The 24,820-nt window shown below is 38.3% G+C and overlaps 1 protein-coding gene across 6 annotated transcripts in view; it reads right to left on the bottom strand.

Annotated features, from left to right (window-relative positions):
- The window catches only part of BLM (BLM RecQ like helicase), a 65,250-nt gene extending 49,981 nt beyond the window's left edge, over positions 1-15,269 (bottom strand). For 5 of the 6 annotated variants that reach the window (XR_010378287.1, XM_064480599.1, XM_064480597.1 and 2 more), the window contains exons 1-3: positions 15,174-15,269; positions 1,923-2,024; positions 308-1,008 (exon numbers count right to left, since the gene is read on the bottom strand). Coding sequence is in view for 5 of the 6 variants with exons in the window: in XM_064480599.1 (XP_064336669.1) it covers positions 308-1,008; positions 1,923-2,020 (799 nt within the window). In the remaining variant the exon portion in view is untranslated. Of the gene's footprint in view, positions 1-307; positions 1,009-1,922; positions 2,025-6,979; positions 7,020-15,173 lie in introns of those variants that run through there. The other variant, XM_064480598.1, reaches the window with a different exon arrangement.
- Between the last annotated feature and the right edge of the window lie 9,551 nt (positions 15,270-24,820).

Raw genomic sequence — 24,820 nt, forward strand, 5'->3', positions numbered from 1 at the left:
ATTATATAGTATTTGTCCTTCTCTGTCTGACTTAACTTTACTAAGCATTATATTCTCTACATATTTCTTCATATGTAAAATCACAGAGCTATCTTTGGTGTTAATATAAAAATTACATTAGTAGAATAAAATCTTTCATTTCACACTAGTGTGCCCTGCCTCAAGAACACGGCCAAGAGATGGTTCAATAATCACCTCTATATATTTTAAGGACAAAAGCTAAATCATATTTGCTATGGTTGCCAATGCCTAGCTCTGAAAAAACTAATACTGTCAACACATTGAAATACAATGAAATAATTTTTACCTCTTTCCTCTCCCAAATGAGTTTTTAAAGAGTGATTTTCCTGAGGATCTTCATTTATAAGCTCTTCAGAATCGGGGCCATCATCAATGCAAATCACATCACTCCTTAACCATTCTGAGTCATCCTTCTGTTTCTTAGTCAAATATACCTGCTTGCTCTCAGAGGAGGAAGCAATCAAATCAATCTTGACTGTATCTGTTTTATCAAGCTGTGCTTTTAAAAAGTTCCTCTTAGACTTTTTTGATTTCTGAGCAGTGCTTACTCTTACGAAGTGGTTTTTGCGTGGTGTAACAAATGCTTTTGAATTTCTAGAAGTATCAAAGTCATCCATGTCATCCCAATCATTGAAGGCAGTAAAAGAATCTGATGAAGAACTAAATTCTAATTTCTTGAAAGTAGAATCACAGGATTCCTTTATAACCAGTGTGTTCTGCGTAGCACATAAAACTTCCTGCGGAACCGGTGACAAATCTGGTAATAATAGTTTTGAACCAACTCTCTTAGTTTGCTGTTCTGCTGAAGTATTTTTAAAGTCATAGATCCTTGTCTGCTGACTTGTGGTGTAGGGTGAAGGTTCATTGAAGGAAAAGGCCTCAGTAACATTAACATCTTTATCACTCAGCACAGGTGTTTTTGCTACCGACACACTAGTTCCAGATACATCGTTGGCTGAAGGTACTTTCTTTTTAAAAGTGAAACCTCTGAAAAATAATTGAAAAGCTGAATTAGATGGATAAATTTTAACAAACCCAGCACCTATACAAAACAAAACTCTATTATTTTGCACTAATTTATATAACAACTTACCTTCATTGCACCACAAATCCCTCTCTGATTTTAAAATGTGTAAGATAAATTATGCTTTGTATTCTCTGATCCTTCCTATTCCAAAGCTAATTATTCAGCCTTGAGAGTATTCAGGCCATTCCCACTACTTTGTTTCTCAGGCTGGTGATCCTTAATTCATAGCCTCTCCAGAGGGAGCGGACTGCATAAGCGAAAAAGAGAAGACACCCAAACATGGCTACTTACTGCTACTCTGATAAAAGTTTTATGGGGAAAAGAGTTAAAAACTGCTAGCCATGCTGAAACATGAGACAAGTGAGAGAGGCAAGAGTCTTGGGAGTCTGCTGGACTTAGAGACATGATGATCAATGGTGACTTTAAAGTCAAGCACACAGAACAGTGTTTAGAACCTGGTAAGGGCATAAGAAAGGCTATAATTATTAGGTGTCATTAGGAGTTTGGAGTATAGCTTGGAGGAAAGGACAGAACTGGAGAGCTCTAGTATCCTTAAAAATTGTTTCTGAAAAGGATACAAAATTATATTAAAATATCAAAAATATCTATTTGCCCTAATTTATAAGAAGATGCATTATTCATTCATTCAATGAATAATTACTGAGCAAATATCACAGGCCATGAACCATGCAAAGGTGTTGAACAATTCACTAACTGGTATTGCTAAAGCATGCTCTACTATTAATTTGCAAAGTGGGAAAATCATTGACTCTCTGAGCTTCATTTTCTCATCTGTACTATCAAAGGGATTGAAAAAGAAGATATTTCATTTGTGTTAGTGCCTGTATGACAGCAAACCAACCAAGATACTTACGAAGATTTAGGTTTTGAAAGACTTAATTTATTGTTAAGTTTTCTGGCTGAATGACGTTCCAGTTGCTCCTGTAGATTATTCTGAGGAACAGCAGCCATGATCCTAGAAAGTGAAGGAAAAAAAAAATCAGTGGAGTTACGCGCTTTGCATTAATCACAGTATTTATTGGGGGTGGAGCACTGTTCCAACTGTGCCCAGAGTAATGAGGCTTTCTTTTGGTGGGGGGGGGGGGGAGTCAAAAAACTGTTTTGACATTTACAACTGGTGACATTTGAAACACATGATGTTTAACTAACTGAAGGCTCACTTCAATAGCAAAATGACCTGGTTTTCCCCCAATGCTAAAATAAGCACAAAAGACATTAGGGAAGGGCTGATTAGGAAAAGGCTTGCAGAAAAATGGGATCTGGCTTAGGCTTGAAGAATAAACAGAAGCTGAATGATGAGTAAGGTGGGAGAAAAATGATCAAAGCATATGGAAAACCCAAAGAACAAAGGAGTAAGTGAATTCTCTGCCCAAGGGGAGAATTGGGAAAAGAAGGAAGAGCACCAACAATAAGAGCAACGGTTTACCAGCAAGGTACTGTGCTTCATAATTACCTAGTTTCAACCTGAAAGAATACTTTCACCAAGCATATTTATACCCCTTGTGTAACAAATTGTGATACTGCTGAGCTACTGCCTGGGATAGTAGAAAGCCACTCTTAAAATTACTGGGGCCAAAGGAAGCTGTGATAGCAGGAATATATGGATAGTAAACAATTCTCATTTGAGCTGAGAGTTATAACCCTCTTTCCCATTCTATCTTTACCAGCGATCTTTTATTTTATGCCACACATCTTAGGAGGAAGGTTAACGTTTCCAAATGATATTCATGGAAATAGGAAGTTTTACAAAAATCGTATTCCACTCACTAATTATTAAAATAATCTATGCTTAACAACTGGTTTACTTTAGATAATAGTGAAAAAAAAGAAAAACTTGGAAGAATTACATTCAATTGAGAAATCATGTGCTGAGTTTGATGAAGATGATTACAATGCAGATTTTGTCCCACCTTCTCCAGAAGAAGGAATAATTTCTGCCTCTTCTTCTTTAAGATGCTTTAGGTAAAACAGCTAATGAATTAATAAACACTGAATAATTCACATTGGTATGTGAATTATATCTTAATAAAGTTATTACCAAACTAAATATAAGAAAGAAGACAGAAAGGTATAATGAACTCTTACATGTTCATTACCCAGAGTCAACAATTATCAACTCATCCAATGTTGTTTCATCTATACACACATCCCAAGGTCCTCACTTCACCATCCTGAAAGTCGACTTCCCAAAACAGTGATATTTTAATTCTGTCATTCCTTCTTCACTCATTAGCTGCAATATTTCCATCAAGAGAAACGTTCTCTGATCTAGTATTTTGTTGCCCAGTAGAACAGTTGACACAGGAAAGACAGGATAAATGCTGGATTCTTTCCTTTTAATAATTAGTTTTCAAAATAATGAGTTCACTCTCTAACAACCTCTAATGGTGATCAATTTTTTTTCAGTATCATTATAAACTTACAGATTAAACATTAGGTATGTTTCAATCCAATACAGTTATCATCCATATCGATTCTTAGTTTGGCCAGTGGGAGCCTTTTCAGGTTGACTCTTCAGTCCTTTTGACATAAACCTAGTAGTCTTTGAGAGTTTCATTAGAATCTGGAATGAAAACGCATCCCAGACTATTTTGCGCATTTTTTGCCCCAGACTTAGAATCAGTCATTTCCTCAAGGACTCCTGATTTTTTTTCCAGTAGACTATTTTAAGACCACAGTCCCTGCACATCCAAAGGCACCTCCCTACTTTGTATTCAGTTTAAAAGCACTAGCCTTTCATTGAAGTATGCTCTCTCCAAGGTCCTGCCCAATATGGAAGTTTTTCACAGAATAAATGATAGAGTGAAGTCACACTACTGCCCTCTCAGAATTTCGACCTAAACTGATTAGATAGCTGACATGGAGGCAGTGGAACACAGCCCTGCAGCCTTAAAAAGACACAAAGCAGAACAAAATTGTCCATGGCACCATTACTTAACCTTTCCCCACATTCCTTCTAAGTTTTTACTGTTCCCATCCTTCTATAACTTTTTCATATCTTATTTATTGTTGGATCAAAACTAGCCATGATATTCTAATAGAGATTTCCAACATTATTTCATAGCATGATTTGACATGCATATTTAGCCATCTCAATAGTATATAACGTTTGATTAAATATTGCATCGCTGTAGTGATACATTATGGATTCATAGTTAGCACACAGTCAACCTTAACCCTGGGGCACCCTTCCCTATTTGTAAGCTACATTGCTTTTTGGTTACTCTTCGCAGAGTGGCATCCTCTAGTCAGGATCACATTCTGAAGCATGGTAGCAAGTACACAATTTTCCTACTCAATATCCTTCAGTGAGAATGCTTTTTAAGAAGTTGGTGAGTTCTAAGAAGCAAAAAATATCAACAAAATTGGCTGACACACAAAAAATTGTTCATCAACAGCAAAGATCAGTGAAATAAAATTAGAAGAAAATAATCGAAAATAAATAAATTGAGACTAGTGAGAAGTTTCACAATACTAAAGAGGAGAAACAAAGCAATGAGAGCCCAGAAAACCTCCAAATTAGACTCACCACAAAAACCACAATTATAATTTGGAAAATGATTAAAAATTTCTCTCACGTACGTGAAGGAAGTTATCATGCCAATGCAGAATAATATAAATAAATAAAAAGCTGATTCAACAATGCAAAAAAGTTTATTGAATGAAACAAAATAAACTAGAAAATCATACCCATATATAGAAAGAATAAATCAATCAGTGAAAAGCACGTATGAAAGAATGATAACAATCCAGGGCTGGAATACAAAAAATATATCCAGCAAATGAGATGTGAAAAGAATGTGTACATTTTGCATTGTCAAGTTTGTGTTATTCAACCCTTCTTACTCTCAACCTTTCTATACACCTAGTGTTTTAGATGTGTCTCTAATAAATGTAGTAAGATATTTAAAAAATTCAGATTTGTAATTTTTTAACCAAGGCAATTAATTAGTCTGTTTACATTTATTATAATTAGCAATTTTTTTGTATTTAAACCTACTGCCTTGTCGTATTTTTCCTTTATATTTTTCTTTTCTCTCCTTTTACATAGCTTTCTTTTAGGTGAAGCTTTCAAAAAATAATTTTCCCTTTCTAGATTTTAAGTTACATACTCTATTTTTGTTCTTTAGTAGTCACCCTAGAAAGCAAAACATGCATATTTATTCTCTCAAGGTCTAAAGCTAGTCAGTTCCTTATACCCTCACAGGCAATACAGAGGCCTTGGAACACATTCACTCTTTACCTTCCTCTTCACTTAGGGGTTGTTACTGTTGGATATTTTTAACTAAATTCTTTAACCCCACAGGACGTCATTATTGTTGTTTTGCACAGTTTAGGTTTCCATTGATTTAACCAAATATTTACCACTTTCTTTGTCCTTCAGTCTAGCTACCATCTGAGAACTTCCATCCAGGCTTACACTTTTTTACTTCCTTTAAGTACTTCCTTTAGAATGTCATCTAATGAAAGTCTGCTGGTAGCAAACTGTTGGTTTTTGATTATCTGAAAATGTCTTTATTTCACTTTGATTTTTCAAAACTTTTTTGGGGGTGGTAATTAGGGTTCTTCTTATTTTTTTAATGGAGATACTGGGGATTGAACCTTCCTCCAAAGGTTTTGGTTCAGAGTAGCCCCCCCCTCAACTTCCTCTTTTTCCATATAAAGTAAGGTTGCTCTCCTTTGTTCTCCAGACTTACCTATAGTTTGCCATAGTTTGTAGGTCCCAAACTGCAATTCCTCTGTGATTCTTGAATAAGCTCATTTTGCTAGTAAAATAACTGGCTGTTTTATTTTTAAGGTTTAATATGAGCTATTTTTATGAATGTAAAGTGTACAACTGAGAAGATACATTACTGCTTGACTAATCCTGCAACTTTTCCACAGGTTTTAAATTTTTCAAAGTTAAAAAAAGAGAGAGAAAAAGAGGTATCTAGAAAATCCTCTTGTTTGGAAATAAAGAAATATAAAAAAACTATAGATAAGATAATATAGTGGGCATTAGAATATAGCAGGCACTTTCGAACTGAATAATGAAAGTCTACATATAAAAAACTTGTGATAGCAACTAAAGAAATAACAGGACATGTAAGCCTTGATTATTAGAAAAGGCTGAAAGTATGAGCATAAAGTATGTATCTCTTGAAGCCTGAAAATGAAAACAAAATAAGCACAATGAGAATAGAAAGAATTATAAAGACAAAAGCTAAAATGATAAACATATATTATGGAGGATCAGTAACCAAGTTTGTTCTGTGAAAAGACATCAAAAACAAGAGAAAAGGCACAAATAAATCAGTATCAGAGCTAAAAGAAGAAACTCAACTACATAATATATAGACATTAAAATATAGTAATAGGTCATTATGAACAATTTTGTGCAATAAAAAATTTTAAAATAATAATAAAATTTAAAATTTAGATGAATTGGACAAATTTCTTTAAAAATCTACTTATCAAAACTCACTTGAAAAAGAAACAGAAAGCCTAAGAGCCTTCTGGCATTTTAAAGAAATATCTGTGGTTAAAAATCTACCTATAAAGAATAAGCTTTAAGACCATAGAGCTGGTGAATTCTTCTGAGCATTTATGACAGTAAAATATTCCAATTTTTAAATTAAAAATTTAGTTAAAATTCCAACTTTATGAACGATTCCAAAGTACAGAAAGACCCAACCTCCCAACTCACTTTATGAGGTTAGCATACTTTTGGTACAGAATTCTACAAGTGCAGTTCAACAGTCAAAAATTACAGGCCAATGTTTACACATAAATGTAGCTGTAAAAAGTCCTAAACAATATGTTAGCAAACCAAATCCAGCCATGTATAAAATATACTATGACCAAGTTGTATCTTCTCAGGAATATATCGTTGGTTAAACCTTAAAAAAAAAATCAATTAACATAGCTTACCAAATTATTAAAGAAGAAAAGTCCTATGATTTCCTCAAGAGCTGCAGAATAAGGAAATGATAAAATCAAACATCCATTCACAATGAAATCCATTCATGATAAAAACTCTTATCAAACAAGAGATAAAAGGGAACCTCCCTAGCCCTACAGAGGGGATATATAATTAAAAAATAAACAAACTTCCAGTTAGGTGAAATTTAGAAAGTTTTTCCTTCTAGAACAGTAACAGTACAAGCATGCCCACTCTCATCACTTCTGTATGATGTGCACTGGAAGTTTAAGCCAGAGCAGTAAATAAAAGGTATGAGAACTAGAAAGAAGCAAGACCGGCAATATCCACAAATGACACAACTGTGTACTTTGAACAACTAAAAGAATCTTCAGAAGCTCAAAAGGGCAAGGAAGCAGATTCTTCTCCAGAGCTTCCACAAAAAACTTAGGCTTGTCAACACCCTGATTTTTGCCCTGTTCAACTTTAGAGCTGCAGAACTGTAAGATAAGAAATCTGTGTTGTTTTAAGCCACTGAATCTGTGGTAATTTGTTACAGTAGTCACAGAAAACTAATACAGTGAGTTTAGGAAGACTGCTGGATATGAGGTCAATATATAAGAATTAATTTTATTTTTATACCACTGATAAACAGAAAATAAAATTTCAGAAAACATACCATTCACAATGGCATAAAAATTTAAATATCCAAAACTAAATGTAACAAACTTTGTCCATGATTCTATTCAGAAAATCATAATTATTAAGAGAAATTAAGGAGTAAACAAATATTTGAACCATATCTTGACTGGATGACAACACTGTCAAGATGCTAATTTCCCCCAAACTGATCTATATAACTTCATGCAATTCCAGTCAACATTCAATTTATTTCCCCCTGGAGGACGGAACTTAATAGCTAAGTGTAAAATTTATATGGAGATGCAAAATTTCAAAAATAGCCAAGATAACTCCTAAAGAACTACAAGATGAGAAGACTTGTTGGCAGGCATATAAGGACTTACTCTAAAAACAGTGAGAGACTGATGCAAGGATAGACAAATGGACCAGTGGAAGAGAATAAAGAACCCACAAGCAAGCCCATATACAGACACCTAATTTATGACGAGAGTGGCACTGCAGGGTGCTAGAGAAGGAGTCTTTTCAGTCAGTGGTGCTGGGACACTGGAGAGCTACCTGGGAAGAAATTAAATTTAAACCCTACTTCACTCTGCAGATATAAATTACTTTCAAAGTATTGCAGATCTAAACGTAAAGAGCAAAACAATAAAGTTTTTGGAAAACAATATAAAAGAATAACTTCATAATCTCCAAGAGATTTCTCAAACAAGATACAAAAAGCTACTAACAAAAATTTAAAAAACTGTAAAGCTGAACTACATTTTAATTAAAAATCTTTTCTGAGTCAACTAGCTTAAGACAGTGCTAAAACTTCTGAGATGCCTAAATAGAGAGAAAAGAAAGGTACTAATTAGCACAAAAGTCAGGATAATAGTTACTTTTGGGGTAGAGAATGAGACAGGGCATACAGGAGGCTTCTGAGGGTGTTAGCAATTTTTTATTTTTTACCTGGAACATGGGTACTGGGGTGTTTGACTTGATAAATGTCATTAATCTGCTGTTTCCAGTGTCCCTGGAAACCATTCTCTCAGAGAAGGACTTTAAGGACTCGGCATATGGTCCTACTGATGGCTAAGCTTTATTACAGCAACACACACTGCCAGATGAGCAAGGGGAAAAGACACACCAGTCTGCAGGAGTCCACGTGCTGGCTTCCTATGCTCTCTGTCTCCCACGAGAGCACATTCTCCCTCAAGGAAAGTGCAGCTACATGTGCGCAGTGTTTCTGCCCCAGGAAACCCTCTACAGATGCAGAGCCTAGGGTTTTTATCAGGGACAGGTCACACAGGAACCCTTTAACACCAAAATCTCAGGCTCCCAGAATGAAAGCAAGTGTTAGTGCCCCAGGTGGGCAAAACAACTGTATCAGCTTAAGAAAGGTTTCAAAAGCCAAGTTTCCAGTCACCAGCCAAAGGCTAATCTTACATGCAGGTCTTTCTGAAGATAAGCTTCAGGCCTACTATGTTAACTCACTCCTGCACAGCATATATAGATGTTTTCTGCACTTTTCTCTATGAAATAACACATAATATTTTACAATAAAAGATGTTTAAAAATAATTGACTAAAAATGTATTAAGTCCATTTTTAAAGCCACAAAGCAGAGGATATTTGCAATATATATATATATAACTAACAAATAAGTAACTACTATGTGGAATGTAAAAATAACTCCTACAAAATATTTAGAAAAAGACAACTCCATAGAAAAGACAGAAAACTTGAAGAGGCACTTTAAGAAAGAAGAAATAGTCCATAAACACAAGGTGCTCAACTTCTCTAATAATCTAGGGAATTAAAACCATAAGAAAATACACATATCTACCAGATAGGTAAAAATTAAAAACATAGTATCAAATATTAGAAAGGATGTGGAGGGGAAGGGTATAGTTCAGCAGTAGAGCTCATGCATAGCATGCACAAGGTCCTGGGTTCAATTCTCAGCACCTCCATTAAGGAAAAAACAAAAGACAAAACAAAACAGAAAAAAAAAAGAAAGAAAAGAAATGATGTGGGGAGCAATATAAGACTAATACACTGATAAGAGTGCAACCACTTTTGAAGATAATTTGGCATTATGTCAGAAAGCAAAATGTACACATACTCTTTGACCCAATAGTTTTAGTTACATATGAACTTATGAACATAAACACCAGGACATGTATACATGGACATTCACAGCAGCATTAATAGCCCAAAGCTGAAACCAACCCAAATGTCATCAAAAGCAAGATGAATAAACTGTGGCACAATCATACAATAGAATATTCTACAGCAATAAAGTACATTTTTATTAAAAGTTATAAATTTATTTTAAAATTTGAAAAACCTATATCTACAATATATGGAAGAATCTCATAAACACAATGTTAAACTAAACAAGAAAGACAAAGTAGAATACATAAACCATCATCCCATTTATAGAGTTCAAAACTAGGCAAAACTGAGCAATATTACTTATAGATACATACATGGGGTACATTATGAGGATAAGATAATTATCACAAAAAACAGGAGAATCATCATCTCTGGTGTAGGGAGGAGATGATGAGGGAAGCATACTTCTGGAGTACTAGTAATGTCATATTTCTTGATTTGGATGACATGTGTAATTATAATTTTATAATTTTCCTTACATTTATATAATTTTTTAAAAAGAAAAATTAGCAACAGGTAACAAATAAAGGATTAATATTAATAATATATAAAGAACATCAGGTTCCTATGAACAGATAATCAGGGAGTACAAACAGTTCATTAAAATATAAACACATGAAACAATCTTATGGAAAAATGTTCAACTTTTCTAATAATTAATAGCATGTCCATTGACAGACAACTGGATAAAGACGTGGTATAGATATATACAATGGAATATTACTCAGCTATAAAAAAGAATGAAATAATGCCATATGCAGCAACATGGATGGACCTAGACATTATCATATTAAGTGAAGCAAGTCACACAGAGAAAGACAAATACCAAACGATATCACTTACATGTGGAATCTAAAAACAAAAGATACAAATCTTATTTACAAACCAAAAGTAGATTCACAGACATAGAAAACAAACTATGGTTACCAAAGTGGAAAGAATGGGGGAGGGATAAACTAAGAGTTGGGGATTAACAAATACACATTACTTTATGTAAAATAGATAAACAACAAGGACCTACTGAACAGCACAGGGAACTACATCCAGTTTTTTGTAATAACATTTAATGAAAAAGAATGTGAAAGGGGGAGGGTATAGCTCAAGTGGTAGAGCACATGCTTAGCATGCATGAGGTCCTGGGTTCAATTCCCAGTACCTATTCTAAAAATAAATACATAAATAAATAAACCTAATTACCTCCCCCCCAACAACAACCAAAAAATAAATAAATAAATAAGAAAAAGAATGTGGAAAAAAAAAGTATGTATATGTATTATTGAATCGCTTTGCTGCACACCTGAAAAACTAACATTGTAAATCAACTACACTTAAATAAAAAAATTTTTTTTTAAATCATAAGGAAAAAACCATTTTCTTAGGCAATAGTCATTCTATTATTCGCTTACTTAGTTTTAGTAGTAAAAGCTTTTATACAGGAGAATAAAGTGAAAACAAAGAAAAATATCTAATAAAAAAATAGCTTGAAGCAACATTTCACACCTATTTAACAAAGAAGGACAGTGGAATATTGTGATAATTTAGAAGATAAATGACAACCATTAAGACTGAGCAGTTATATGGAATAACTGAAAATTGAAAAAAAAATCCACTAAATTATGAGTACATTAGGGCTACAGCTATCTAAAAAATCTGCATAGCTAAAATTTGGAAAGGACTCATGAAAAAATGAAAGTAGCTGAAGTGATTAAAAGGTAGAATTATGACTGTAATATTTTTCTTGATGTTGAGAATGTTCATTAAGATACAGGAAATTTTAGACAAAGTAAACTCAATTGTTCCTTGCCATTCTAGAGAATGAAGTCCATATGTCATAACTCCAAGAACTTCCACTAGCTGATTTCAACTTGTATTTTTCACCCTGTGCTACGGATCATGCAAGGCCCTGGAGGACAGAGATGAGCAAGACATAATTACTCCCCTCAATGAGCTTCTAGGCTAGCAGAAAATAGATATGTCAATAAATAATTACAATGAAATGGAGTTAAATCCTACAATAAAGTATTTTCTTAAAAGTCTTATGGCTTCCCAGATCAAGGAAAAACTCAGGAAAATCACAGAGAAGCTTTCCAAAGAACACTGAATTGGATTTTGAAGGGCAACTGTAACCTTCCAGACAGGGTAGAGATTGTGAAGGGTAATCTATGCACTATTTGTGCAAAGACTGAGGTAGAATAGCAGGTGGTAGAGGAGGCTGCTCAAACGCCTCATGTATCATGCTACAGGCAATAGAGACCCATGGGGCTTTTAGCATTTAGCTCCCCCAAACATTCTGCAATTACCTTGGACCTCTTTGTTCTAGCCTTTCTTCCCTTAAAAAGAATATATATATATGTAATATATATATGTATATATTATGTAATATATAATATGTAATATGTAATATATATAATATATATATATAATACTGTAGATAGCAGTCTATAGATTTAATATAGTCCCTATCAAAACACTCAAGACATTTTTCACACAGAACTTGGACAAATAATTCTAAAATTCATATGGAATCAAAAAAAGATCCCAAATTGCCAAAGCAACCTTGAGAAAGAAGAACAAAGCTGGAGGTGTTGCTACTCTCCCAGGCTTCAGACAATACTACAAACCTACAGTAATCAAAACAGCATGGTAGTGGCACTAAAACAGACACATAGATCCATGGAACAGAATAGAGCCCAGAAATAAACCCACCCACCTCTGGGCAATTAATCTATAACAGAGAAGGCAAGAATATACAATGGAGAAAAGAGTCTCTTCAACAAGTGGTGCTGGAAAAACAAAAAAAAACCCAATCAAAAACTGGGCAGAAGACCCGTATAGACATTTTTCCAAAGAAGACATACAGATGGCTAACAGGCACATGAAAAGATGCTCAACATCGCTAGTTATTAGAGAAATGCAAATCAAAACAATAATGAGATATCAACTCACATCTGTCAAAACGGCTGTCATCAAAAACTCTACAAAAAACAAATGCTGGAGAGGAAGTGGAGAAAAGGGAACCCTTGTACACCGTTGGTGGAAATGGTGAAGCCACTATGGAAAACAACACAGAGGTTCCTCAAAAACTAAAACAGAACTGACACATGATTCAGCAATTCCACTCCAGGGTATATACTCCAAAAAAACAGAAACATTAATTCAAAGAGGTACATGCATCCCAATATTCATAACAGCACTATTTACAATAGCCATGACATGGAAGCAACCCAAGTGCCCACCAACAGACGAATGCATTAAAAAGATATGGTACATATATGCAAAGGAATATTACTTCAGTCATAAAAAAGAGTGAAATTCTGCCACTTGCAGCAACATGATGGACGTAGAGAATATTATTTTTGGTGAAATAAATCAGATAGAGAAAGACAAATACTATATGGTATCACTTAAATGTAGAATCTAAAAAATAATACAGACAAATGTATATGCAAAACAGAAACAGACTCAGACATAGAAAACAAACTAGTGATTACCAAAGAGGAGGGGGAATGGGGGAGGGACAAATTAGATGAATGGGATTAACAGATACAAACTATTATGTATAAAATAGATAGGCTACAAAGATATATTGTAGAATAAAGAAAATTAATAGCCATTATCTTGTAGCAACTTTTAATGGCATATAATCTGCAAAAATACTGAATCACTATGCTGTATACCTGAAACTAACACAACATTGTAAACCTATACTTCAATAAAAAACAATGTATTACATATTAAAACAAATGTTTAATTACTATTACTATATTTAATACATAAATGTTTACATTTCATTTTATAGCATATATTTCTTTTAATTTTAAATATTTCAAACATACAGAAAAGTACAGAAAACAGAATGATACTTATGCACCCGCCAACCAAATGTAAGAAGTTAAACTCTATCCTACTTCTCTTTTAAAGGCATAAAACATTTCAGACATATTTAAAATCCTACTCCCTCCCCTTATCTCCTTTTCTTCCCTCCCTCCTCATAGTCGTAACAGTGACTACCCTAAAGTGGGTGTGTATAATTTCCCTGCATACTGTTCTTTTACTCCACATCTAACACTGTGGTTTTGCTCAATTTTTAACTCTGGGTTTCCTCATCAGAAAAATGAAGGCAATAGCTACCTCTTGGGGTTACTTGGAGGATTAGAAATAATATGTATCAGGTGGTTATCATGGGGACTGACACTGAAAAGGACTCAAGATCCAGAAATTTCATTTTCTCCTAGTAGACTATAAGCTACTGACAGTGGCACCCTGGCTAACAAAATGTTGGTTCAATTTAATTCTATTTATTATTCCTCACACAGAACACTCTGCCTCCCCACTTCTTCAATTTTTGATCTCTTATCCAGTCTCTCTCATTACTGCCCTTTAATCTTGACAGGGACATACGAGTGCTATTTATCTACATTGGTGGCGCCAGGAGCTTTCAGGTACCTGCTTCATTTCAGGCCATTTGGTGTCCAAAGTTCTGAGTAATCTAAGGGCAGGTGAGGGATATGGGAGAAATCCCGATGTGGTGCAAGTTGTTTTGGAGTCAGGCAGTTCTCAGTTAAATCCTGTCTCTAGCACTTAATTGCCAAAAGCCCTTTCATCAGAGACAACTTTTTTGTGCTTCAGTCTCCATGTCTAAAATGAGGACAATTTTATCTACTTCTCTGGGTGGTGATAACAGAACCCTTACTATGTACCAAATACTCTTTGAAGCATTAAAGCATATATTGAGTCGATCAATCCTAAGAAAAACTCCAGAACGTAGACTAGGTCATTCCCCTCATATGACAGAAGGAAGCTGGGGTACTTTAAGTAATGGGTGGAAAGTCACAGAGCTAGTACGTGAAAGAGCCAGGTTTACAACCCAGGCAACCTGATGCAGTCTGAATCCTTAACCACTTCCCTTTCCTGGGGTATTATGAAGCTACGCTTGTAAGATAAAGGCATTCGGCACACAGTAGACACTCAAAATACTGAAGTCCGGCTCATGACTGGAAGACCACAGTGAAAGTACAGAGTTCTCGTTTTCCCTTGTGAGGGAAATGCGGGTAGTGCCAGAGATCTGGGCAGTGACTGCTCTGTCATGACACCAGGGTAGGCACTGGAGTACATGAACAAAAATATAATGGGTGCTAGGCCAGCTCTGCCACGGACACCCTGGGACAACCTGGCAAAGCTCACCCCCGGCCCCCGGGGTTCTGTTTCCCCATCTGAGAACCCATGTGCGTCTCTGCTCTCCTCCCTGGCTGCTCTCGTCAGACAAGAGGACTCAGCGGACCTAGCTGAACCCGGACGGGGAACGCGAGGAACCGGCGAGGCCTTCCTCTCTGGCCCCAGGCCGGGGGGCCAGGAGAGCGGCTGTGCCAGGCTGACCGCCCATAAGTCAGTGTGCACCAGCACTTACCTCTCCCACAGGCTCGCAGCGGGCGGAACCAAGATCCAAACTCCCCGCGCCGCCGCCGCAGCTCCCGCGCGGCGCGCCAACTCACTTCGCGCCGGAAGTCGGCAGATTCTGATTGGCTGCGTCCTGCAGAAGCCGACCAATACCGTCGCGCCGTGGCACCTATCCCCGCCCCATGGGCTGCGAGATGGGCACGTATTCTCAAAGCCCAATCAGAACCCGAAAAGTGAGGTCAGGTGACTACGATGACCACCCCCTGGCTTCCGGCGCTGGCGGGAGTTCTTTGTTTTTGGTGTGTTGCATAGTGGGGGTAAAGGCTGTAAATAAAACAGGCGTCTGGAGCCGGACTGTGGCAGGATTAAAAACTCCGGAGTTAAAGGGGAGCCTAGATTTGCAAGTTCCCACAGGCCAGGCCAGCGCTCTACGTCCCAGTCTCTTTGGTTCTGACCATCTGTCGCTGAAGCTTTGGCGGTCCCTCCTCTCTACCCACTTAGTGACGCTGGGCTCTATCCCACCCATACTCCTCTAAGTGAGCAACTGGAAGTTGTCATTGACAGGGAAAGGTGTCGCAAACTCCGATGCCTCCGGGAACATGTGCAGTACCCGAATGAAATCCCATGCTGAGGTTCCAGCTGACTGTTCCCGCACGGGACTGTGGGCCCTGTGATGCCAGATCTTACTTTCTTTTCTTCCTTCCTTCATTTATTTCTGTTTTAAGAAAAACTGAAGATCTGTTTCTGTCCTATTTTGTGTGTGAACTCTGCCTTTTTTATACATTACAAAACCAAAGCGAATGGTGCAAACAAGATATGTCGTTGTTAAATTACTCTCTATAGGAAAAGTAAAAGCAGAGTAAATGAATCACTATGCTGTATGTCAGAAATTAACACAACATTGTAAATCGACTATACTTCAATTTTTAAAAAAAGTATGAGTGACAATAATCTCTTGCTGTATTTCTTGGGTCAGGCAGTTATGTTGTTTCATATTTCCCCTGCCATAAATCAACCCAGGGTCAATACCATGTTAGTGGTATTTTGTGTAACCCCGGGAAGGAGAGGTCATAGTTGGAGACACAAAGCACAGTAGAAGACAGCACCAGGGAGTGAATGGTCCTTTCCCGAAGTGGTGAGGGGGTTAACTGACATGAAACAAGTGCCTTCTTGGGAAAGTAATAATCCGCAATAATTTTAAAGTGGCATAGATAGTAATAACCTCTACCAGATTTCCCTTTAGGCATGGGAGTTTAGGGATGTACGTTTTGGCAGAGGGCAAGGGTCACAGACGGAGCAGACAGCAAGCTCAGAAACATAATAGATTATCTAATATCAAAGGAAGGAAAGCAGAATTGTCCTGTGTCCAATTTGTGCCTTAGGAGAGGCAGTCTGTGAGCATTGCTGGGGTGGAGGTTTCAGTGTCCAGGTGAAGTCATCTCTGGCACAGGAGGGCAAATCATTTGTAATGGTGAGGTCTTGGGTTGGGGTGATGATATCTCCAGTGGTGAGCTCCTGGGTCAGGGCAATGCCATATTGAATATATGACTTAGGATATCCTTTTTAAGTGGGTAACCACTCAAAGGTTAATGCATGTCTTAGCATTTGCCACACTTGGTTGAAACAATGGCTTACTTGGAGTTGGGCCCCTGGATTGTAAACCTGTGAAAGCACCCCAACCAATAATCAACAGAATGATGTAGAGCATGTAGAGCTGCACTTATTTTTAGCTTTGTTTATGGTGGAAATTTAGGTTCAGTTGGGTCCACAACCAGGTGAGCAGTTGCCTGGCCCATGGGACATCTATGGTTCATGGGTCCCAACAGAGTATGATCCTCGATCCGGCCTCCAGCCCTTATGGGATAGAGACAGGACTGGAAATGTGTAAAGACAGGTTAAGGCCATAGGAAACATAGAGACTCGTTTAAAGGTTTATTTCCTGGGCTGGAATCTGAAAAGGAGTTGTTTTGAGTTAGACCATTAGGTCTCTCAGTTAAACTGGCTATTTAGGTCCTATTAGGGACATGAAGTTCTAATGAATGCTTTTCTAAGAGCTCAGCATTATGAATTTTGAAAAGTGAAATGTATGTTTTGGTTACAACCAGTAATGTCTGTAACCCCAAGGGAAATAAAGAGAGTCCTGATAAAGCCTTGTTTTGAGGCCTTAGTACATGTAAAGACATGTGACTTTGATTTATGTTTTGAGTATCAGAGAAGAGAGTATAACTCAGTGGTAGAGCACGTGCCTAGCATGCATGAGGTCCTGGGTTTGATCCCCAGCACCTCCATTAAAAAATAAATAAATAATAAATAAGTAAGCAAAATTACCCCCCCAAAGATATAAAAATTAAAAAATTTTTAAGTAGTTAATACGTTTTGGGTATCTATAAGTTAAGTTGGAGGGGACGGTTTTTAGGTAATAGCCAAATAGTTTATAATAAATGCAAAGGTAGGATCATTTGTTGGCCAGAGCATCCAGTGTTCAGGTGACTGCCTAAAGTTTGGCCAAGTGTGTTGACCTTTGGGTCCTGTCTTTTATGAGGAACATCCTGGTTAAGGGATGGAAAGCAGCAACATTCCATGGAGCTCCATCACAAATGATAGTTAGCAATGCCATTTGCATCCTCTAGGAATTCGCATTGCTGTTCATTCAGTTAATCCCAAGGGACTTCTCAGGGAGCCAAGGAGTCTCAGAGAGGCGTGACTTGCTTCAGCACCATGGCATCTGGCAAGGGACTGAAGACAGGGGAAGCCACCCCTGTAAAGGTGGAATATGCCAGAAGGTCCAGGTTTGGTTCCATCCTGTCTTAGGGAAGACTCTGTAGCTGTGCTGAGCTTGTGGTATGCAGTTTCCATGACCCAAAGCATAATGGGTATCTGTGTACAGAGGATCACAGTCTCAGGGTCTGTGAGAGCCTCTGTTTCCAGGAGGGCCCAGTATGTAGCCCATAATTTGTTGTTTTAGTAGTGTACAGCAGAAGGCTAAGGGAGATCGTTTTTTGCATCACAAGCTCTTGGGCAACTTATGGCCATCAAAAATGATCTAGAGACACTAGGAGACATAAGAAGAAGTTGCCAAAGACTCTACAGTGAAGGAGTTTCTGAGGGCACAAGTGAGAGTACCTGCTGATTTTAATTTGGAAGTAAATTTTCTAAGTGAGAAATATATTGCCACCAGATCCAAAAAGGACTTAAAAATGTTGGACTTATATGTCCAAAAACAGTATGTTAAATGTCTCTTTGGAGGAGGATGTCATCAATATAATGCCATACGTGTGCTCCTGGAGAACAGTGAATGCACTGAAGATCTTGTTTGCAAAGACTGTATGTGGTGCCTGACGCCAGTGGGTTTTAGTTTCTGTGTCTGGCTGTAAGAGGAAAGAGAGGGGGAAAGGCTCAGTGCTTCTAGACAGGAGCCTCATCTGAACCCTTTTCGCCACACCCCACTTTTTCCCCCTCTTCAATTAAATCTTTTAGAACAGTTAACAACTGTATCTTTAGTTGATGGAAACACCTCCCTCCCATGCCCTACCACCTTTTCCCCTGTCTTTCATCTGTCCCTGACTCTTTCCACTTTTTCCTGTTGAGTGTTTACCTGATAAACTCCTGGTTTGAATAATTCCAGCAGGATTTGGGGCTGTCCCTAGATGTCTGGTACGTGGCCCCGAGTTGATTTAGGGCACAGGATGTATTGACATGGTATGTGGGATTAGATAAAGGAGGTGATTGTAGGAATAACCTGGGATTGGTTGGAGGATTTATAATACGACTTTCCCTGCACACAAAAGCAGGTTCGCAGAAGCAATGCAAACAACTTTGGCTTTAGTTTGGCCCTGTGGTTAGCAGACATCAAATAGAATCTAAGGAAACACAGAGCAGCCCTCCTCCACCTTAGAGGATTTTCCAAGCAACCAATGCTGGGGCTATGTGTGGCCTCAGTTACACACGTGTTAGGCATAAAATCGCAGCTTCCAGGCATTAAAGAGCCAAAAAAACTACCTTTGGCAGTAGACATCTGCTGTTTTCACCCGTGGAGGATCTTCAGCTCACAGCACCTTGCTATCCCTTTGGAAGGCCATCCTTTTCCAACTCCCAGTCCATGTGACTCATGCCAATGTGGAACTGACTTCTCAAGCCTTGGGCTCCAGAGGTGGTCATGTGACTTTGGCCTGGCCAATCAGCGTACCTCCCCAGCTTGGCCTCGGTGATTGGTTCAGCTAGACCAATGAAAGCTCTCCCCAAGGCTTCAGCTAGGATTTACTGGGAAAGTGGGGGTCATGCCCTCCCTGGAGGGTGGGGCTGCCAAACTGTCAGGATGTCATCCATCCTGAAGCTGGGACTGGGAGGGGAGCACCATGAGGAAGAGGGTGGGTGCTAGCCTGGGAGTGAAGCCACCACAGAGGAGAGTGCAGGCAAGGCTGGAAAAGAAGCCCAGTGCTGATATGATTATCTGAGGCCCTGGATCCTGTGGTGCTATCAGCAGTGGACTTTCCAGTTACAAGAGCAGAAAAATTCCATTTCATGCTTGAAAAACAAATTGCGGAGTGCAAAATAGTAGGCAATAGTATACCAGTGTTTGTGTAGAAAAGGAAGGGAAAATTGTGTTTACATGTATCTGCTTGTATCTGTGTTTTGTCGACTTAAATAAAATCACACAACGTGAGAATTGTGGGTTAAGTTTTATTTGGGGCAAAATGAGGACTACGGCCTGCGAGATGGCATCTCAGAAAGCTCTGAGAAACTGTTCCAAAGAGGCAGGGGGAACTCAGTATTATATATGATTTTAGTGAAGGGGGTACGTGCAGTCAAGCAGACATTTTGCCACAGAGGCTTGCTGCTAGTCACAAATAGCAGATGTCACCGTTAATGAATTTAGTGCGTTTCTAGATATGAGGAGATGCAAGAATTTGGGCTCATAAAATCTTCTGAAAATATCTAACTATCTGAAGGCCTGTTCTGCCAGTTTTCCCAGAGCACAGAGGGCATCATTCCTGATCTCTGCCCTGAATGCCTTTCAGGATGTGCTGGAGGTCAGCGGCTGCAGCAGCTCGTGGCCTAATCCGAGCAGAGGTAGATGGCAAGTGCCAATTTTTAGTTGGCAGTTCAAGCATTTCTGATAAGAAAGAAACTAATAATCATGAATAGCTGTTGGGGAACAGAAACAGGGTGGATAGGAGAAGGAGTCACAGAAATGACTTCTCTATATATCTTTTTGTACCTTTTGACATTTGTACATTTGAGATTGTGACCTATTCATAGTATTAGTTACATAATTTTAAAAATACAAAAAAACTAGAGGTTGCAGTGGTATTGTATAAGTCTTAGGAAGAACAAATCCTATTATACCAAATACACGGGATTTTCTAAGTATGTGCTAGTAAGATAAGTATATTTACACTCCTAACCACTCAGGAGCAAAGTAAACAGAACACAGTCAAGAGACCAGGTAGATGGAGAAAGATCTTAATTAAATTTAAAGTTATGCATAGTCTGTCTTTTGTTATGTTTGCTAAGAAGATGCAGGAAGCTGTCTGAGATATCCAGTGGTAACTACAAAGTCCTTCCCAGAATATTCAGTGTTACCCATAAAGAACTTCTGCTTCTGGGTAGGATGTAGTAGTAATCAGTAGGTCTTCATTCCTGCTGCAACAATAGAGGGAGAAAAGGATATATTACAAAAATCATATTTTAAAAGACATCAGAGAGCACTGGAAGCAGAGGAAGAAGAGACTCATTCCAGGTGAGCTGAGATTGTTGGTCATTTTTCCCTGGGTCATTTGTGAAGCCTGGGCAGAGGCAGAAAATTGGGCTTGGTTATACTGACCCATTGAGGCCACTCCGGCTATCACTATACACTAGAATGTAGATGTGAGGCTCATTTTTCCAAGAGGTGTTTGCTGAGTGCTGGGGTGGACTGCGTGGGGTAGTGACCAGGAGTCGGGGTAGGGCTGGGCAGGGGCCTGGACTGCAAAGGCAGCGTAAAATCTGCAGTCTCTTGGTGTCTGGCAGATGGAGTCTTGCTGGGGACAAAGGTCTGCAACAAACACAAAGTAGGTCTCCCTCTCAAGATAACTAAAAACAGATGGACTGAGTTTAACTGAAGCTGCAACTCATCCCAACTCAGCTCAGTTCCTGATTAGACTGAGGCATCATCCCTTTAAGATTCCTTGTCTAACAGCAGATAGGTAAACCCTCCAGGGGAAAATATGATTCGCATCTGTGATTCTTTTGTACACAGTACTTGGCATATGATAAAAAATTACAAGTCATAGGAAAAGAAGGTGTGGTAGACTGAACCATGACCTCCCAAAGATGTGTCTGTCCTAATTCCTGGAACTTGTGAATGTAGGGACTTTGCAGATGTGATTAAGGATCCTGAGATGGAGAGCTTAGCCTGGCTTAGCCAGGTGGGCCCAATAAAATGACAAGTGTCCTTATGAGAGGTGGGGCAGGAAGGTCAGAGTCAGTAGTATAAGGATGGAAATGAGAGGTTGGAGTTATGCAAAGAAGGGATCACAAGCCAAAGAGGGCAGTAGCCTTGAGAAGCTGAAAAAGGTAAGGAAAAAGATTCTTCCCTACAGCCTACAGAAGGAACCAGCCCTGCTGACACCTTGACTTTAGCCCACTGAGACAGATTGTGGACTTCTGACTTCTTGAACTGTAAGATAATAAATCATTGTTGTCTTAGACCTCTCAATTTGTGATAATTTAAAATAGCAGCAATAGGACAATGTGACTGATAATCAAGGGAAAAAAGTGAAACAATAGAAGCAGATACATATCTGATCTGATGTCAAGGACTTTAAAATAAACATTTTAATATGTTAAAGAAAATAGTAGGAACAATGAACAGAATGGTGACAGAGTTTGGAATTTCAGCAGAAAATTAGAATATATAAAAGCCAAATAAACATTCTAGGATTAACAGATATAATATCTGAAGTAAAGAATTCAGATGGGCTGAGCAGCAGACTAGACACAGCAGAGGCAAGAGATTAGTAAACTTGAAGACAGGCCAACAGAAAATATCCAAACTAAACTGCAGCGTAATAAAGGAATAGAAAGAACAACGTTAACTGGAAAGTTCTTGTTTAATGTCTCCCTAAAACCCAATATTTAGCCAAGAAGATGATTCATTTCATCTTAGAATGTTTGTTGAAGCAGATGCAAGGGAATTTGTTTATTTAAATTGTAAGTAAACTCACTTTGTACATCATATTGCAGATGCTCCTATTAGACTCCTGGATCTAGTTTTCCCTCACGGATTGCAAGTAACATAAAGTAAAGCTTCTACTGGGTTTGAATCTAAAAACCACACTCATTGTACGACTCTGAATTCCAATTTCAACATTTGTAAGATGGAGGTAAACAGTTACACGTCTCATGGCTTTAGTTTGAGGATTAAGTAACGTAAGGCCCTTAGCATAATAATGTCTGGCACAGAATAAATGTGCATTTTTATTATCAATTTTTTTTCAGGCAGGTACACCTGCATGTCAGAAGAATCATCAGAGGGAAGATGAGGTAATAGACTTTCATGAGATGAGCTTAAATGAGATCATGGATGTAAATATCTATGTCAAGTCATTATAATGGTACCCTTTACTATATGGCAGGAGTCTCAGTTTACTAACTCAGGTTTGCCACAAATAGTTTTTTCTTTATTTTTATATAACAATTTAAGTTTTGAGCTCCCTGTCTGCTAAAGTACAGCAAATTAGTGTCAGGAATGTGAGGGTTCTTTCCTTTCTGCTGGGTGGTGTCTAACTTATAGGGGCTCACACTGTGCCAAGGTGTGGGATGGAGGGGGGTTGGTCCTTGTCATCTTTCCTCATCAGTCACACAGAAGTACCTTGCTCCTGTGCATATGCCTTCTTCAGGTCAGTGGACTCTCCTCAACTTCCATTCCCAGGTTGGGGGCCATGGGAATCTTTCTGCTGCTTCAGTGCAAAACAAGGGCACAGAAATCTTGGAAAGGGTGCCTGTGACATGGCTCGCCTAGACACCCTAGACAGTAGTGCCATCTCTAGGATCATATTCCCTGGGATGCTGCCCAGGGAAAAGGGCCCCAGCCCTTTCTTTCTTGAACCTACTTCATCAGCGCTATTACAAGTCAATTCCTCATCCTCTTTCCCCCTGCTTAAGGGTTTTTAAAAAAATCTGGTTTCCTTAGAACCTTACCTTCTTAATAGGCTTGGGGGTTTGGAACCATTGTTTTTGGACTATTGTCTTCTGCTTTCATAACCACTTCATCTCTCCCCTGAGCCAATAAGCACAGAACTGGCTTAAATGGATGGGGGTGGTGCAGGGATAACAGAAAGAAATGAAAGTATATTAGGTAAGAGTTCCAGCTATGATGTAATCCTTGGTACCAGATTAGCCTTTCTGCCATTAACAATCATAAAATTGGACAGAAGATATGAGCAACAATTCTTAGGCACTGGATAACAGGCAAGGCATGACAATGATCCTTGAGAGAAAAGGAACTCATGAGATGTACCTATGAATTGTTTTGGCTCTCTGCTGGAGAGCAGTTTTCCAACCATAGCACAGCAAACTGGAGTCCCAGCAGAGTAGATATGCCTTGCTATGTTGAAGAGGCAGAGATCAGAGCTCAGAGCTGCTGAAGCAGCTGAGATCTATAGGTCATGGCACTGGAGAGGATGTTGCTGCATGTGTGGGAGGCAGGAATCTATGTGGGAGGTCCCCACAGTTCCTTGGCTAAGGGCTGGGGTGCACATGTGTAGGGGAACACCACCAGAGGCTTCCCAGAGAGAGGCTGCTACAGAGTTGAGAATAAAAGAGATGCTAGAAGTCAAGCAGATAACAGAATCTAGAGCCTCTGCAATGTATCCTCTGTACTGCCCAGTAATCAACCTAAAATTCCTACATATACCAAAAAAAAAAAAAAAAAACAAACCCAACCCCAGAAAAATGTGACCCATGGTAAAAACAATAACAAAGAGTCAGTAGAAACTACCTCAAGATGGTCCAGATGCTGAATTTAGCAAAGACATTAAGGAAATTATTATCAACATGTTCAAAAATCTCAAAGAAAATGTGTTCAGAGAATTAAAAGAAACTATGGTCATAATGAGTGAAGTAATGGGAAACCAAGCCTGAAGGTATGCAGTGGGTAAGGGGATCTAGGGATCTAACCGCTTTGAAATTGCTTTTGCCCAATCCTTGTTATTTTACATACTCCTTTTACTCCCAGTTCCAGAGATACCTGGTTCTCTCAGTGGCTATGCCTTTTTAGGATTCTGTGGTATAAACTGAATTGGTTTTCACCTTTGCCTACTCCTGGCCCAGGTATGTCTCTCCTAGGATCTGCTAAAAGTCACCACTCCTCTTCTGCTGTCTAGCTTCCAAAATTTTGTTGCTGCTATCTTTTCTGTTTCCCTCATCTTTGTAGATGTATTGTAGTTTTTTTTTTAATCACTTTACTATGGTTTTAGTGGGAGTTTTAGAAGGAATGAATCTAGATGTGCATGTTTGATCTGCAGTTTCAGCCCCAAACTTCTGTACTAGTTCTTAAAAGTGATTTAAATAACATAACATTTCCTGGAAACGATTCTCATCCAATATGTTAACATTCTTCTGTTGGCCTCCTCCTCACTAAAAGGCCCCAAATGAGATTTTTTAATCTTCCTTTTT

Source organism: Camelus dromedarius, chromosome 29, assembly GCF_036321535.1.
Source record: "Camelus dromedarius isolate mCamDro1 chromosome 29, mCamDro1.pat, whole genome shotgun sequence".
Lineage (NCBI taxonomy): Eukaryota > Metazoa > Chordata > Mammalia > Artiodactyla > Camelidae > Camelus > Camelus dromedarius.